Source organism: Tauraco erythrolophus, chromosome 14 (genome assembly GCF_009769465.1).
Source record: "Tauraco erythrolophus isolate bTauEry1 chromosome 14, bTauEry1.pri, whole genome shotgun sequence".
Lineage (NCBI taxonomy): Eukaryota > Metazoa > Chordata > Aves > Musophagiformes > Musophagidae > Tauraco > Tauraco erythrolophus.
The window spans coordinates 21,732,268-21,748,745 of record NC_141478.1 but is presented as its reverse complement, the minus strand read 5'-3'; the positions used below and the strand labels follow the sequence as shown (position 1 = coordinate 21,748,745).

At 57.1% G+C, this 16,478-nt stretch overlaps 1 protein-coding gene across 2 annotated transcripts; it reads left to right on the top strand.

The window, feature by feature from the left end:
* Nucleotides 1-9,535: 9,535 nt before the first annotated feature.
* Nucleotides 9,536-16,228, top strand: CD276 (CD276 molecule). Of its 2 annotated transcripts, none has more exons than XM_086620162.1 (7): nucleotides 9,536-9,584; nucleotides 10,997-11,347; nucleotides 11,728-12,024; nucleotides 12,864-13,004; nucleotides 14,619-14,660; nucleotides 15,110-15,145; nucleotides 16,206-16,228. In XM_086620162.1, the coding sequence occupies exons 1-7, from the start codon at nucleotides 9,536-9,538 to the stop codon at nucleotides 16,226-16,228; spliced, it is 939 nt and encodes a 312-aa protein (XP_086476288.1). The 2 variants fall into 2 exon arrangements, with proteins under 2 accessions (XP_086476288.1, XP_086476287.1); XM_086620161.1 differs by having other exon boundaries at nucleotides 12,864-13,008; nucleotides 14,611-14,660.
* Nucleotides 16,229-16,478: the final 250 nt, after the last annotated feature.

The following is a 16,478-nucleotide window of genomic DNA, read 5'->3' as shown; positions in this document are numbered from 1 at the left end:
GAAAGGCTTTAGAGATAAAACTCACTTTTGATTTTTTTTTTCAAATTATGAATTGATGAAAGCCACAGTGAAAGTAATCTCGCAGAGATGTTACTGGGGAAAAGAAAAGCCTTGTGACTTTTCTCTGATAAGAAAATACCTTACTAATATTTACAGCTAGCTGGCCTGCTCTGAACGGAATTAATTTCCTAGGAGATCAAAATGCAGCACGTGCTTTGTAACCGGACCAGAAAACCCCGTGCCTCTGTCTGCTTTCCTGTCAACAGGTGACTTTTCTGGTATGGTCAGGAGACAGAGCCCATGGCGCAGTGATGGTGGGTATGGGCACACCTGGTAAATGTGCTTGCTAGGAGGGATGGCAAGCAGGTAGGAGGTGACCTTTGAGACATCCCTGCTGTGGAATTCCTCCTGCCTCTTCAATGGGGAATTTGGGAGGGAGTTGCCAGCGCTATGGGACCTTCACCCCATGTTAAGGCAGACTCTGCAGCCCCCTGTTTCTGCCCCCATCTCTGTCTGTATTAAAGAAGACACACGGCCGGACCTGAGCTGGGGTGTCCAGTGGTCCCAGTCACTTGCAGGACAGGGAGGTGCCTTTTTGCAAAGTTGTCAGTGCTGGACTTGGGGCATTTCTCTATCCTCAGGTTTTGCAGGTGCAGTGCTCCTGCCTGCTCCCTTCCAGCCTGGTACCCGCAGCCTGGCTGGAGGATGATGAGGGGGGGAGACAGGCCTTGGCTATCCTGCTGTGGAGGTGGCTCTGGGACAGCAGAGGACGCTGTGGGGACAGATGAAGGCCCTGGTGATGCCTGGAACTGAGCACAGGCGGGTAATGCCTTTGGGAGAACAGTTCCCGTATTTCTCAGATTTGGGGAAAAAAAATCATTTTTTGTCTTTTCGTTCTTCAGAGAGTCCTTGCTGGCTGTTCGGTGACGAGGAGTCCCAGCTTCTCTTAGACCAGTGGGGTTGCTGGAGAAGAGAGGTGGTGGCTGCAGGAGACGTGCTAGAGATTCTGACGGCAGTAAGGCTGGGCGGAAGGACTGGGGGATGCCTGGGAGGGATGTGGAAACAAAGGAGGAGGAAAAAAAGCCTCATTTACCATGTCTGGGGGAGGGGAAATCTTCTCCGAGGGCCTGGTGCACAGCTCAGCCTAACAGCTTGCTCTTGGTCCCTGTGTGCCTCAAAGGCAACGCAGCTGAAACAAAGAGGAGCCTTTTCATCCTGCAGTGTCTGCTCCAAGGCAGGCTGCAGAAAAACCTCTGCAAACAGGGCAGCTTCATCTCCCTGCTCCTGAGAGCCCCTGCATGAAGAGAAGAGGCAGGGAGTGACATGGTTTTGGAGTGTTGGTGGCAGACAGATGTCCCTGGAGCCCAGATTTGGGCAAAAAACCCGTAACTCTAGGGTTTGCTCTGGGGAACAGCTGGTCCCACTGAGGATCTTGCCTGAGCTGCGCCCAGCAGAGCAGAGGCAAGGGCTAGCGAAGGGATCCAGTGCAAGGATTGCTTCCACCCCTTTTGCAAATTTAATACCATTTTAAAAAATAAATACCTTTGGGTCTGTGACTGGGGAGGCTGTGTGGGCTTGTCTGACTGCCAGGCACAGCAGGCAGGTGCTGTGTGTTAGGAGGGCTCTCCTGGCACAGGCTTTTGGAAGTGTTTTTCAGGGGGTGCAGACCCCCATGTCGTGGGGTAACCCTGTGTTCACCCTCCCTCATTACCCCTTGCAGACCCCTCAGGGCAATTTCACAACATTTCGGGCAAAAACTAAGTAAGGGTTGTTGCAGTGCTGGTCCCATTCCTGCTCCCCAGTGCATGATTCCACCCATTCCCTTTGCACTGAGGTTCCCCAGTGTGAATTTGGGGTGCTGATCCCAATAAATTGTTAACTTTTATTTGAAAAGTCGGCAAGATTGGTTCATCAGCAGTTGTGGGAGCACCAGCACTGGCAACTCAGACCTCCAGCACCTTAGGCTATTGCCATCCTGGGCCCCATCTGGAGTTTAGGACAGATAAACCCTCCTGAATTTAAGGGGGGAACCATTTGCAGTAGCTGGTCTGAACTGAAGGACGAATTGAGGCTCAAAGCCCCAGTTTTGAGCATCTCCTGGTGGGGGGGACTTGCTGGGGCTGTGCTTGGGAAGGAGAAGGGGAAAGGGCTGGTGCGTACTTGGGTGCCACCTGGGTGCAGGACCAGGACTCAGCCAGGCATGTACCCGTGTCTGGGAACTCATCCCATTATCCCCAGCATCCCAGTGGGGCGGTTCAGCATCTGGAGTCCATCGCCGGGCTCTCTGCTTATGAATGACCCTTGTGTGCTGCAAAACCACCCAGCTCCATCCAAAGCAGCCTCCTGCCACGTGCACAGACCTAAACCATCTGTGCTCGGCTGGTGGCGAGTGACTCACCATCCCCAGCCCTGACCCTGCGTCTCGGGATGGCCACATCCAGAGCATTTCAGCTCCGTTCCTCCTGAGTGAGCAGGATTGAGGTTATCCAGATGCAGCCTCATCAAAAAAAGGCTTGGGAGCCCCAGCTCAGCGTGTGTGTCTTCTCCTGGGACTGCCTCGCTGCTCTGCCTCGTGGTTCAAAGCAGCCTCGAAACCTCATTCCTGCTCCTCCACATCCTTTGCTTTTTTGTCACCGTGAGGTTCCTTGTGCTTATTAGAGGCTGCAGCGAGAGGAGCCAGAGCTGTTTTCCATACGTCCAAAGATCCTGCAGCTGCTCACCTGTAGGGATAACGCAGTTACTACCGCGTGGATCCAGCTGATGTTTGGTTCTGACGTGCTCCAAAATGGATGGTCTTGGCATCTTTTAGGGGATGGAAATCTGCATGTAGCCAAGGTGGGATTTACCCTCCACCCCCCTGCTTTGCACCAAATAGGTAATGAAGGAAATGGGTGCCAGGTGCCCTGTGCTGGAAGGAAATATCCTCCTGGGCATCGCAGATTTGATTTCTACATCTTTAATAGCTGGAAACTGTCGGTGCTGTGCTGTATTTCCATGATGGGAAGGAGAAGCAGCCATGCAAACCTCCCTGGGATGCATGGAGCTGACCCACATGCTGGGGACACCTTGTCAGGAGGCTCTGGATTTGCCCTCTCATCCTTTTTGGCTATTCCTCCTCTCCTTGATCGAATTCTGGCTGAGCATGAAATTAAACTTGCAAATTGCAGCCCTTTTCTTTGCCTGTATTTTTTTGTCAGCTTCATTACTATGCACATTTCTTATGCACCTACTTTGGATACTGCAGGGTTTGAGGAAGGAAAATTAGCCAAAAATAATTATTCGGGATAGAGAACATCTTCTATTTAAATTCCTCCCTGGAAGCCCTTTCATTGTTAATTATGAGCAGACTCACAAGCAGCATGGATTTTAATTTTTTGCTAGTTTTGATGTTGAAAAATCTGCCTTTGTTTCCATACTCCTTAATTTTTACTACTTTTTTTTTGGTGTGTGCGTGTTTGTATTTAACACTAAGAAAGCTCCTGGTGCTCAGATGCTCACTTTCTATCTTCAAAGCCTAACAGAGGTGGAGTTAACTCGCAGTGAAGACATCAAAGCTGCAACGTTGCTTTTATGGTGTGACCTGTTGGGAAAAGGGACAGACACAGTGATGAAGCTGTGATGGTGTGAAGCCCTTCCCTAGGCAGTGCTGGGAGTTGGTGTCTTTTTTTTTTCAGGGGAGTCTTGAGCTCCATCTGTGTTTTTTGGGAGGTTGCTGAGCTTTGATGCTGGAGGTGCTGATGGACGTGTCGCTGATGTGGCTTGGGGAGAGGGAATCGGTTCATGCAGAAGGTCCCTGCAGCCCACTCCTGTCTCCCTGCTGCAGCGTTGGGGGCCAATGGTTGGATCTTCTCCATCAGCCCCCAAAAAAGGATGAGGACAACAGGGTTGACATGGCTCAAGTCTGGGCTGCAGGAGCTCCTCGGCAGGAGCTGGGATCACGCAGCCACTCTGCACATCCAGCGCTACCCACGCCGGGCTGGGCATGGCAAAGAGAAATCCTCTTGATTTGCTGCGGATCGAGCACAGGGCTCCTGATTTAGTCACAGGTTTTTGAAATACATCGACTTGAGCCTTTTTCGTTCTTGCTGCTGTCACCCACGGTGCCTGGGTCAAGATGATGGGCAGCCTTATTACCAGCTCCGTCGCCGCAAAAATCCTTCCTTGCCTGCAAGGGGCAAAAAAAAACCCACACAAAAAAAGAATCAAATAGTTTTAAATATAGCAAGTTTCAGGTTATTTTCATTTGCCGTTTAGTTTTAAGCTCTCCAGGTTTGGTTGTTCCAGCTTTCCTCTGTAATCAAAAGGGCGAGGAGCTTCCTTTGCCTCCGGAACAATGGAAAACCCAAACCTCCCACGCGGGCACCTGGTTCCGGGATACGGATTGCAGCCACCGGAGCCTCGGGGACATGGCGAGAGCTGTTGGTGTCGAGGAGCCCTCTGTGAAAAAACAGGTTAAAACCAAGAAGCTGCTTCCTTTGGGGAAACATCTGGGATGTGTGTGTGTGAAAAATCACCCTCGCAAAGAGCCTGGCTCCCTCCCAGTGCCCTGCTCTTCCTCCTCCTCTTCCTCCTTCACTGCCATGCTCCCTGTCCCAGTCTCCATCCCAATGTATTCCCACTGTGCGTGTCGGGGCGCGGCGTTGGGTGCCCGCCTGCCTGAGGCTGTATAAAAGGAGACATTGTGCGTGGGAGGAAGCTTGGTGCTGCGGCCAAAAGCGTCCCGATGGGTTGTGGGAACGGTGGTGGTGTCCCCCCCTCTTCCCCTGCACCCCCAAAAAAGCAAACTCCGAAAGGGGGCTGGATGGGTTTTCCAAGGAATCTGTGGTCCCTTTGGGTGGTTGCTGCAGGAGGGATGTGTTGTGTGTCTGAGGTCCTGCTCTTTGAGATGGGGGACCCTGGTGGGTGTCCCAGCACTGCAGCTATTTGGGGTCCCCCCCCTCTAGCCCCCAGCAGCCTCTTCCACTGAGCACAGTGTGGGATTGCTGGTGCCTGCGGGCAGCCGGGGTGGGTAAATCATTAGCCAGGCTTTTTCCCCTGGGAAGTGGCCTGTGTCTCCGCACGAAACCAGCTGCCTTTTGTTCTCCCCGGAGAAGACAGCTCAGCCCTGCTGCCTTGTCACAGCCCGGCTCTGTGCACCCCAAAGCCCCAGGCTTGTGCACCCCAAGACCCCCAGGTATGAGTGTTCCGATCCCTTGGCTCCGTGCACTCAGCACCCTTGTTTTGAGGTCTCCAAAATCCCTGTCTCTGTGCGCCCCGGTCTCCTGGGCCTGCGTGTCCGCATCTCCCACCTCTGAGGGCTTCATCCTCTGGCTCTGTGCACCCCAGTCCTCTGGATTGGTGTGTCCTGGTCCCGCAGCTCTGTGCACCCCAACATCCCCTGACTTGGTGCACCCTGCTTCCCCAGCTCTGCATGCCCCCTGATCCATTGGCTTCATGCACCCTGGTTCCCCACCACTGTGCACCCCAATGCCCAGGTCTATTGCGCACCCCAGTCCCAGTGCACCCCAATGCCCTTGTTCCGTGCATCCCAGGCCTCCTGGCTCTGTATCCTCTGGTTCCTCACCACTGTGCACCCTAATGCCCAGGTCCATTGTGCATCCCAGTCCCAGTGCACCCCAATCCCTCTGGCTCCGTATCGTCTGGTTCCCCACCACTGTGCACCCCAATGCCCAGGTCTATTGTGCACCCCAGTCCCAGTGCACCCCAATCCCTCTGGCTCTGTATCCTCTGGTTCCTTACCACTGTGCACCCCAACGCCCAGGTCTATTGCGCACCCCAGTCCCAGTGCACCCCAGTCCCTCTGGCTCTGTATCCTCTGGTTCCTCACCACTGTGCACCCTAATGCCCAGGTCCATTGCGCACCCTAGTCCCAGTGCACCCCAATCTCTCTGGCTCTGTATCCTCTGATTCCCCACCACTGTGCCCCCCAATGCCCAGGTCTATTGCGCACCCCAGTCCCAGTGCACCCCAATGCCCTTGCTCCGTGCATCCCAGTCCCCCTGGCTCTGTATCCTCTGGTTCCCCACCACTGTGCACCCCAATGCTCAGGTCCATTGGGTACCCCAGTCCCAGTGCACCCCAATCCCCCCTGGCTCGGTGCTGCCCAGCTCCGTGCACCCCAATCCCCGGCTCGGTGCACCCCAGTCTCCCCCAGTCCATGCCCCCCCGCCCCCGCAGGACCCCGGGCCGGTTCCGGCGCGGTCCCTCCTCCTCTTCCCCCTCGCCCTCCCCCTCCCGCCGCCGGCGGGACCGCGGCCGGAAGCGGCCGCAGCCAATCAGGGCCGGGGCCGCCGCCCCGGCGCCCCGCGGCGGAGCGCGCGCTCCCGCTTGTCTCGCGCCGCCTTCCCGGTAAGTGCCCGGCCCGGCCCGGCGCGGCGCGGGGCGGTGCTGGGGACGTGGCGGGGAGCGGGGACCCGGTGCGGCGGAGTGGGGGGGTGTAGGGGGGGAGATCCCAACCGGGCAGCGGGAGGGAGGAGCCGCCGTTCCCGTTTCCCCTCCCGCGGGACGGGGCTCGGCGAGCCGGGGCGTTGTTCCGGGTGGGCGAAATGAATGAGGCTGTTCCCGAGCCGTGCCCCGCCGGTGGCTGGGGAAGGGAAGGAAGGGGGACTCGGGGAGCCCGAGGAGGGTGTTGGGGGTACGGGGGTGTCGGGGGTCCCCTCGGGGCAGGCGGTGACCGCACCGTTTAACGTGCATATAAATCCCCCCCGATTTAAAATGTCACGTTGAACCCCCCCCTCCCCGCGCGTGGGACACCAAACCGAGCTGGAGGGGCGGGGGGAAGCGATTATTCCCCCTTTTCCCCTTTCTAACAGCCGAAAAGCGCACCCCAAAATCCCAGGCGGGGAATCTGGGAGGGGTTGCGCCCCATCTTTGCACCCCCTTTCCCGGTGGGGATCCTGCCTTGCGAAGCTGCTGCTCACCGAGAAGTTAAGCGGGGACTAAAAATAGTCTGGAGCAGAGCCGGGCTCTTCCCTGGGACAAACCCTGGGCAGGAGAAGAGCAAAGCTGGAGGGGGGGGCGGGTTCAGTCCATGCACCCACAAAAATTGGGAGCAACCCATCAGTGGGGGAGGACTTCTGCTCCCTGGCCCAGCAGATGTTTTCTTGACACCTCCACCCATCTCAGGGTGGTCAGTTTGGCAGCTGAGGTATCAAAAAGGAGCGGTTTGGCGGCGGGATGGTAAATATGAAATGGATAACGGGTGACGTGTGGTCCCCGGGGTCCCACTGTGAGGAGGGATTTAATTATTCCGTGGGTTTCTGGAGGGTTCAGCCATGGATGAGGGTGTCCCTCTTCTAAGGGTTGTGTTCCTGGGGTGTGTTATGTCCCAACTTGCCATGAAAGCTCAAGTCTGGGGCAAAGCCCATCCTTCGGCCAGGCTCAGACTGCAGGGATGGGGAAACTGAGTCGCGGAAAAACAAGAGATCCACCAGAAGGCTCCCGACTGTGGAAGGACAAGGGTGTCCCCTTCCTGTGACACCTCCAAGATGGTCCGCCAGGTCCAAAAACCTATAAAATATAATTGGTTTTAGCATCACTGGGAAAAGGAAAAAGCTCTGAGGGAACGCGTGAGGATGATGAGTGATGTTTCCCTTGCCCAGGCAGCTGAGTGATGCCCCTGTCACCTTCTCCCACCGCTGCTCCCTCCCTTCCCGGCGGCCTGGGCTTTGACACGGGGCTGGCTCCAGGCTCATCCGCTCAGGAAGAGGCAAGAGTCGGGGATGTGGTTTGAGAAAAAAAAGCTGGATAGTTTTTTTTCCCCAAAGGAACCTCGTGCTCGGGAGGGAAGGAGAGGAGATGCTGCCCTGGAGCTCTTGGGGCAGAGCTGTGCCTCAGTTTCCCTCTTCTGGTGCCTCAGTTTCCTTGTCATGCCTCAGTTTCCCTCTCCCCCGTGCCTCAGTTTCCCTTCCCCACCTTGTGCCTCAATTTCCCTCCACCCTGTGCCTGTTTCCCTTCCCTCCCCGTGCCTCAGTTTCCCTTCCCTCCCCGTGCCTCAGTTTCCCTTCCCTCTCCATGCCTCACTTTCCCTCTCCTCCCATGCCTGTTTCCCTTCCCTCCCTGTGCCTCAGTTTCCCTCTCCCCCGTGCCTCAGTTTCCCTTCCCCACCCCGTGCCTCAATTTCCCTCCACCCTGTGCCTGTTTCCCTTCCCTCCCCGTGCCTCAGTTTCCCTTCCCTCCCCGTGCCTCAGTTTCCCTTCCCTCTCCATGCCTCACTTTCCCTCTCCTCCCATGCCTGTTTCCCTCTCCTCCCTGTGCTTCAGTTTCCCTCTTCCTCCCCGTGCCTCAGTTTTCCTCTCCCTCCCCGTGCCTCAGTTTCCCTTCCACCCTGTGCCTGTTTTCCTCTCCCTGTGCCTCAGTTTCCCTCTCCTCCCATGCCTCAGTTTCCCTCCCTCCATGCCTGTTTCCCTCTCTCCCCTGTGCCTCAGTTTCCCTCTCCCTTCCAATGCCCTTCCCTTCTCCCTTCCCTTCTCCCTTCAGTTTCCCTTCCCCACCCTGTCTCAGTTTCCCTTCCACCCTGTGCCTGTTTTCCTCCCCTCGTGCCTCAGTTTCCCTTCCCTCCCCGTGCCTCGGTTTCCCTCTTCCTCCCCGTGCCTCAGTTTTCCTCTCCCTTCCCATGCCTCAGTTTCCCTTCCACCCTGTGCCTGTTTCTCTCTCCTCCCGTGCCTCAGTTTCCCTCTCCCATCCAGTGCCCTTCCCTTCTCCCTTCCCTTCTCCCTTAGTTTCCCTTCCCCACCCTGTGCCTCAGTTTCCCTTCCACCCCGTGCCTGTTTTTCTCTCCCCGTGCCTCATTTTCCCTCCCCTCCCGTGCCTCAGTTTCCCCCGTGGGAGCTGAGCAGAACTTCAGGACTGCCCTTTCCCCGATTAAAGTGGATTTACGGAGGAAGGCACCAACGGTGCCGTGACACCGATTTATTTTCCCAAAAACCATCGGCGCTGAAGGCCCCGGGCGCCGCGGCGGGCTCTGGGATGTGCTGGGAACTGGGCCGGCACGCGGCAGCGGTGATGCCGGCTGCGGGCGCTGGGGCTCAGTTACGCTACGAAGGAGGAACGCGGGTCACGAGGGCCCCGGCGAGCTCTTGGCACGACCGGGAGGGATGCTTGGGAAGCCAAGCTCCCAGATATTCTGGGTTTGTTCCCTATTTTTTCCGGGCACCCTCATGCCAGAGACGTTCCTGCTGCGAGCAGGGCTGAAGCTCGCGGCCCTGGAGCTGGCGGCAGAGCCGGGAATCTCCAAACCTCCGTAGATTTGGGGTTTTAAGCCATTTTGGACACCGGCGGCGAGTCGTGTCCTCGTGGACACGCGGGATGTAACAGCCCAAAACTCCTGGGGAAAAAAAAATTGGGAAAGAGAGAAAGAAAAGGGGAGGAGAAGCAGCGAGGAGGAGGAAGAGGCTCTCTTGCCTTCTCCTGTTCTCCGTCCCAGCTTCCCAGCACCGTCTCAGTGTTTCCTTCTATTTTTGTGCAGCTCCAGCGTGAAGATTCCCAGCAAGGAGGACGCCCGGAGCTGCGCTCGCTTCTGCTTTCCTTCCTGAGGATGCTCTGCCCGCTGCTCGCCCTGGGAACGCTGGCGCTCGGCCTGGCAGGTGAGGTGTGGAGTTGGCACGGTCTACGTGTCACCACCCCGAAGGAGACATCTGGAATGCCGCCTCCATCCCGAGAAACCTGCCTTTGACCCGTGGTCCCTGGAGGCAGCGCCCATGAGGTTTTTTTGGGTTGTTTTTTTGGTTTTCCTTTTTTTTTTTTAATCCCTCCTGCTTTCGTGGGCCTCCAGCTATGGCTTCTGGTCCGCATGGGTCACCCTCGTGGTGGTGGCCACCACCTTCCCGTGTGCCGCAGCCGAGCGGCGAAGCCATGGGAAGACTAAATCCCGAAGATTTCTTTTCTTACTGGGTCTGTCCCCTGCGCTGCAGCTCTTGGCCCCCCCAAACTTGCAGCACCTCACCTGGGGAGAGACGTCGGGACTGAATCCTTTCGGGATGCTCGGCTTCGGTTCCGGCCAGGCTGGATAACATTCCTAAAACCTGCCGGTGTTTATTATTAGCCGGAGGGAGACGTGACGCTCTCGAGTCTGCCAAGAACCAGGCAGGTTGCCCGAATGCTCTTCTCCTGCCTGTCTGCCCGTCTGCAGTCCCTGGCTGGATCTCCTCCAGCTCCGGCTCCTTCCCGCAGCTCCTCATCCTCCTCTCTTAAAATTTAACATCTCGTCCTTGTCCGCGTCCTCAGGGAGGTGTTTGCCGCCGGTAACGCCTTTGCCATGTTCTGCCACGGTGTCGAGGTCGGAATATAACACAAATCTTTACTCTGAGGCAAGATTTTTTTTTTCCCTTTTTCCCCCTGTTTTGGGATTGGAATTGGTGAACGAGGCGCCGATGGTGCCCTCGGTTGGCTTTGGGGGATGTCACTGCTCGCTGCCAACGGGCACCCCGAGACCGGCTCTGAGCACGGAGGGTCAGTCTGGTGGCCTTGGTGCGGTTGGCGTCGCTTCCTGATGCGGCGGCGGGGTTGGCGTTGTGCCCGTGGCGCCAGGATGAGGTTGGCATCAAGGTTGGCGTCTTGCCGTGGCACGCTGGTTGGCATCACGCTGGAGCGCTGGTGCCATCTACTGCCTACCAGCCTGGCCACAGTGGTGGCTCGTCCTGGGGACATGAAAATGTGTCCCTGCTGCCGTCACCCACTGAGCTCCCCTTCTCCAGTGGGGAGAAACTGGGCTGCGTGTCCTGGGGGTTTGGGGCAGGTTTGGGTGCCCGTGGTGGCAGCTGGTGGCTGAGGACAGCGATGCCCCAAGTTTGGCACTGGATGCAGGGCTGTCTCCCTGTCGATGGAGTGGGCTTGGCTGGGCGTCAGTGCTGGGGAAGATCTTGAGATGCCACCTGCCCACGTGTCCCTCCGGTGGGCATCCCTTGATTTGCTTAGATGTTACCCAGATGGAGAATTAAGCAGGTGGTTCTGCAGGGTCTCACCACCGTGTGCTTTTGTCTTCACCACCTTCACACAGGTGCCATGAAGGTCCAGGTCCCGGATGAGCCCGTGGTGGCTCTCTTCGGCCGAGACGCCACCTTGCACTGCTCCTTCTCCCCCGAGGCCAACTTCAGCCTCGACAACCTGACCCTCATCTGGAAGCTGACGGACACCATGCGCTTGGTCCACAAATTCTCCGGTGGCCGAGACCAACTGGCAGACCAGGGCGGGGGTTACGCCAACCGTACGGCCCTCTTCTATGACCAGCTGGCCCGGGGCAATGTCTCACTGCTCCTCCGCCGCGTGGAGATCTCGGATGAGGGCAGCTTCACCTGCTTCGTCTGGGTCGGGGGCTACAGCAGCGCGGCCGTGACGTTGCAGGTGGCAGGTGAGAGATGGAGAGTTGGGGTGTCCCTACCTGTCTCCCTCAAACAGAAGGGTTCTCCATCGTGCTTTGCTCCTCTGTGGAACCTCTTTTGTCCCTCCACCCTTGCTGTGGTCTCCCCATGAAGTCAGGTGTCAGTATCTGTTAGAGACCAACCAGCTGACTCTCCCCAAAATATTACTGGTGAGGGATGCGATCCCTTGTCTGCCATGATGGACAAGCTGGAAGCATGGCCATAAACGAACCACAGCTGAGGAGGCTTCAGCTGGTTGGTCTTATCAGTTGGAAGAGTCCCGAGGCTTGTCCAACCTCGTTGAGTTGCTCCAGATCTTGATCCTTTGATCTTCTCTGTCACCTCATGCTGACTGTCTTCTCCCTTGCAGCTCCTTACTCCAAGCCCAATATGAACCTGGAGCCCAACAAGGACTTGAAGCCAGGAGATCTGGCAGCCGTGACGTGCCACGCTTCCCATGGCTACCCTGAGGCCAGCATCCTCTGGCAGGACAGCCGGGGCACCAACATCACGGAAAACATCACCACGTCGCAGGTGGCCAACGAAGAAGGTCTCTTTGACGTGCACAGCGTCCTCCAGGTGCTGGTGGAGCCCAGCAGCACCTACTCCTGCCTGGTGCGAAACCCAGTGCTGCAGCAGGAGACCCAAGCCTCTGTCATCATCACGGGTGAGCCAGTGAGGGCCAAAACTGGGGGAAGGAAGGGATGGGCTCTGTCTGAAAACAATGACCGTGGTGGCACCAGGATCTTTGCTGCTTGCCCCTTTCCAGTCTAAACCACCCCAGAAATCCAGCTCAGGGCATGGTAGTTGTCTTCTCCTTGGCACGTGGCCATGGGATGCTCTTGACTTGGGGTTCTCCATCTCAGCTGCGACAATCCTGCTTCAGAAATAAAAGCTGGAGGAGTTCATCAAGCACGTTCAGCCTCATCGCTTCGCTCCGAGCTCCTTCCGCTGCCCTCCTGGAGCTCTTTATAACCTTGTGCGCTCCCCGGTAGCATTAATTAGTGGTTAATTACCCTTGGTAATGGCACTTGCTGGGTTGGGAAGGTGGGTCTCTGGTGGAGCATAAATTTTTTGGCTGGATGCATCGAACTCTTGCAGGGAAACTCAGGTGGATGCTGGTGGTTGGGTGCAGGGTGGCTTTTGCGTGGGCTCCTGAGCACGCGAGCGAGCGGTCAGCCTTGGGGTGATATCTGGGGAGGATCAGAGTTTGGGAGAAGACATAAAGAAGGAGCGATTTGATGGGGAGAAATCAGCTTCCCAGCACCCAGGACATACCCCTCAAGCCCTGATGGTCCCTGCCAGGCCATCGCAGACCTTGGGGAAGGTGTCCCCGTCCTCCCAGCCCCATGGCATGAGATAAGAGGGGAAAGGGAGTGAGTGCAGCATCATCTAATGCTTCTCTTTAGCTTCTGCCGCCGTGGGGTCCTGGCTGCCGGGCACATGTCCCCCCAGTCGGGCAGTGATGCTCAGTGTGGTGGTCTCTCTCCTTCCTCCCCCTGCAAGGCCAACACCTCGCCTTCCCCGCCGTGGCTCTCTGGGTGACGGTGGGACTCGCCGTCTGCGTCGTGGGGCTGCTGGGCGTCCTGGCCTACGTGTGCCAGAAGAAAATCCGCCAGAGCTGTGAGGAAGAGGAGGAAAACGCAGGTAAATGTGGCACGTAGCCAGGGAAAAGGGATGAGGTTTCCAGGAAGAGATGGATGGGAGGGGGCGAATTTTAACCGGCCCGGGTTTACCTTGGTGGTGGCATCTTTTGAAGGACGAAGGGATGCTTGGAGCTGCTGGCGTTGGCAGGCACCAGCAGATCTGTGCCCGTGCTGGCTGGGTGCATCGCTCCGCGTGGCTTTTTAAACCATAAACCTGCTTTTCTTGCCACCCAACACAGCTCTGCCTTTCGCCTTCCTCCTCCGAGCATCCTCCGCCTGGCTGGTACCCGCAGCCGGCCGCGCGTGGAGCATCTCCTCCAAGCAAATGCCACCGCGGAAACGCCGAGCGCTTTGCCACGTGGAACTAGCTTGGGAGAGCTGCTCCGTGCTCTTGTTTTCTGCCTCCTTCCTCCCGTTTCGGGTTTGGTTTTTGTTATTAGGGAGAGGTGTTTGCCCAAAAAGAGGAGCTTTGTTGCTTTAAAAAAACCCAGGCTGCCTTCCGTGCTCGGAAAATGGCCGCGGAAGCTGGCGTTCCCCCTTTGTTTTCTCTCGCTGCCTCCCAAGGCGTTTGCTCTGCCAAAGCCCTTTTTTTCCCCTGCCAGCGTCGTGCTGCAGCGCTGGCACCCCCAGTCTCCCTCCCCGGGAGACTCCTGCTTTGCTCTCCCTCTCCCCACTCTGCCGGGGAGGACGGCGGTGCCAATGCCACCATGATGCCCGGCTGGCTGGTGTCCCCAGCAACGGGCACCAAGAAGGTTTTCCTCCCCTGGCAGATCCCAGGAAACCATCTGCAGGAGATATATATCAAAAAAATGAAATAGATTTTTTTTTTCACTCTAATGGGGTGTTTTGTCCTCGGCCGGGGGATTTGCCACGCCGTGGAGCTCAGCCGTGGCCCCGGGCCAGCTGACCTCAGTCCTTTAGCATCAGGACACGGCTCCCGGCCCGCGATGTTTGGCACTGACGGCTGCGCGCCCTTGGCATCATCCAGATCATCCAGAAACCAGGCAGGGATCCTGCCCCTAAGCCTGGCAGCCGCAGGAGGCAGAAACAGGAATTTTTTGTGGTTTCTCCTGGCCAGGAGCAGCATCGCAGCAGGTCTCACCCATAGGGATGCAAAGCTCCCGGGCTGTCAGACAGAGTGACAGCCTGGCAACCCAGCGGGTGCTGTGGGAGGGAGAAGGGGGTGCTTGTCCCTCGGTGCCGATGAGGTGTCCCGGAAGCGTTGGGGGATCCCTGGTCTCCCCGTTAAGCCCCTCGCTGAGTGCAGCTCCAACTGGTGGCCGGGCTATAAATAGGGAGGTGAGCAGCAGCACTGTGGTGCTCGGAGCTGGTTCTGCTTTGCTTATAGGGGATGTGGCACCCTGGCACAAGGGGGAGATACCCCCCACCCCACAGAGTGCTGGGTGCAGGTGGGTACCAGTTACCTCCCCTCCGAGCGTCACCGGCAGCTGGTGACGGGCAGTGATGGTGGGTGGCCCCGAGCAGCTGGGGGGGGCGGCGATCCGAGGGGCAGCCACCAAACCCGACCACCCTGGAAAAACAGGGTTCAGGGTGGGCGCTGGGGTGAAGCTTGTGCTTCACACCACCCCCCCCACCCCGGCTTACTCTTTTGCAGGGACGGAGGAGCAGGACGAGGAGGGGGAAGAACCCAAGACAGGTGGGTGCACGATGCTGATGTATTCTATACGTGAGTACCTTACAGCGTGCGCTCGTGCCACCGTCCCCTGTGCCCCGGCGTGCACCCTCTGTCGATGCTCGGCACCCCCTGTGCTCGCCCGCTCCTCCCCGCACCCCCCCCAGGCTGGCAGCTCCCTGATAAGCCACCCTGTCTCTTAATTAAAAAAGCATTCGTGGTGCTCTAGTGTCATCAAACAGGTTAATTACACGCCCGGTGATTGCCTTTATCTGCTGGCACAGGGGCAAACCTGCTTGAGATACCAGCTCCCAGATTTAGGGACTGGGGGGTTGGTTTGCGATGGAAATGGGTGGGTGGGATTATTGGGGTGGGTTCCCCAAAATGAGGCGCTCAGCTGCTTTTTCCAGGGAGGTGTTTCCTTGCAAACCCCCCCCCCCCCGTCTGACCGTGTGCCGTTTCGCTTTTCGCAGCTCTGCAGCCGCTGAAGAGCGCGGAGAGCAAAGACGGTGAGTGCGTTTGCCTGGCAACAGCATAGGACCAAACGAGGAAGTTTCTTCCTTTTTTTTTTTTTTTTCCTATTTTTTTGATTTTTTCCTCAATTTTCTGTCAAATTTTCCCAGCTCAATTAGTTCCCAGCACCCATTTCCACTCCGATTTGGGTGCACTTTGCTCCGGCCGCCGCTCGTTATCTCCCAGCAGTGATGGGGCCATGCGACCGACGGCTCCAACGTGACATTTCTTCTCTTCACCTTCCTTTTCTTGGGGGGCTCGGAGCCAAAAAAAGCCTCATGCCACCAACATGGGTCATCATGAGGAATTTAGGTCTTTTTTTTCGGAGTGCTGCCATGGGTTTGCTGAGAGGAGGGGAATTGCTGGGGTCCACCCTCCCCGTGCAGAATTGCTCAGCAGCAGCCTGGTGCGGAATTTTTGGTGGAAATTCCATGAAAATTTGTACTCCCAGCTCCCGTTCCTGCCTTTCAGTGTCTTTTCCCAAACTCCTGGCTCGCTGCTGCCAGCAGCCCATCACCCATCCCAGCCCAGTGACGGGCTCCAGTGCTTTCCACGCCTGGTTTAACCCAGCTCTTCCCCTACTCATCCTCCTCCCGAGATCCCAATCTTTTAATTTATTTCCTTTCTTATTAAAGGCAGAGCCTTGGCCTTTGCTGCTGGTGAATCACAGCTCATTTCCCTCTCCCTCCTTTTTTTCCCAGCCCTGCTTTTTCTCTAATGCTGTTTTTCCCCCTACTCCAAGAGGTTTATAAAAACCTTTTTCTCCCTTCCCCTTCACGCCTTTAGCGAAGCATCAACCAACTCCGCTTTTCCTCTTTTTTTTTTTTTTGTTTTTTTTTTGCCTCTTCCTCGCCCTTATCTCTTCCTCACAAACCTCTGCAGACCTCGCTCCGCTTCCCAGCTCCTTGGCTTTTCCTCCCCGTTGCAGCCTGTTTGCTTAACCCCGTGCACGGGACATCTCCCACTCGCTCCTCGACCGCTTTTTCCACGGAAACGGAGCTTGAAGGATAACATTGAATAACATTTTGATTTCTTCTCTTTTTTTTTCCTCCTCAGATAACGAGCAAGAAATTGATTGACGGGGAGCTGGGCCACCCCCAGACCCTGGACCAGCCGAGATGTCCCTGGTGGGGATGAGCTCCGAGGTCCCCTGGGGAGGGCACAGACCTGCTGCCACCCCTCGTCCCGGACCCCGTCACCCTCCTCCTTTCCCAGCTGTGTCTTCAGGGCACCTTGGGGCTGGAGAGAGGCTGCGTCTCTTTATCCCCGGCAAGCCCCGAACACCGGTGCATCCTTCCCGCGATGTCCGTCTGTCCGTCCTCGCGTGGG

Coding starts and splice junctions, on each gene's coding strand:
- CD276 (XM_086620161.1), top strand. CDS start 9,536: ATGCTCTGCCCGCTGCTCGCCCTGGGAACGCTGGCGCTCGGCCTGGCA. Junction 9,585..10,996: donor GCTGGCGCTCGGCCTGGCAG/GTGAGGTGTGGA, acceptor ACCTTCACACAG/GTGCCATGAAGGTCCAGGTC. Junction 11,348..11,727: donor CGTGACGTTGCAGGTGGCAG/GTGAGAGATGGA, acceptor TCTCCCTTGCAG/CTCCTTACTCCAAGCCCAAT.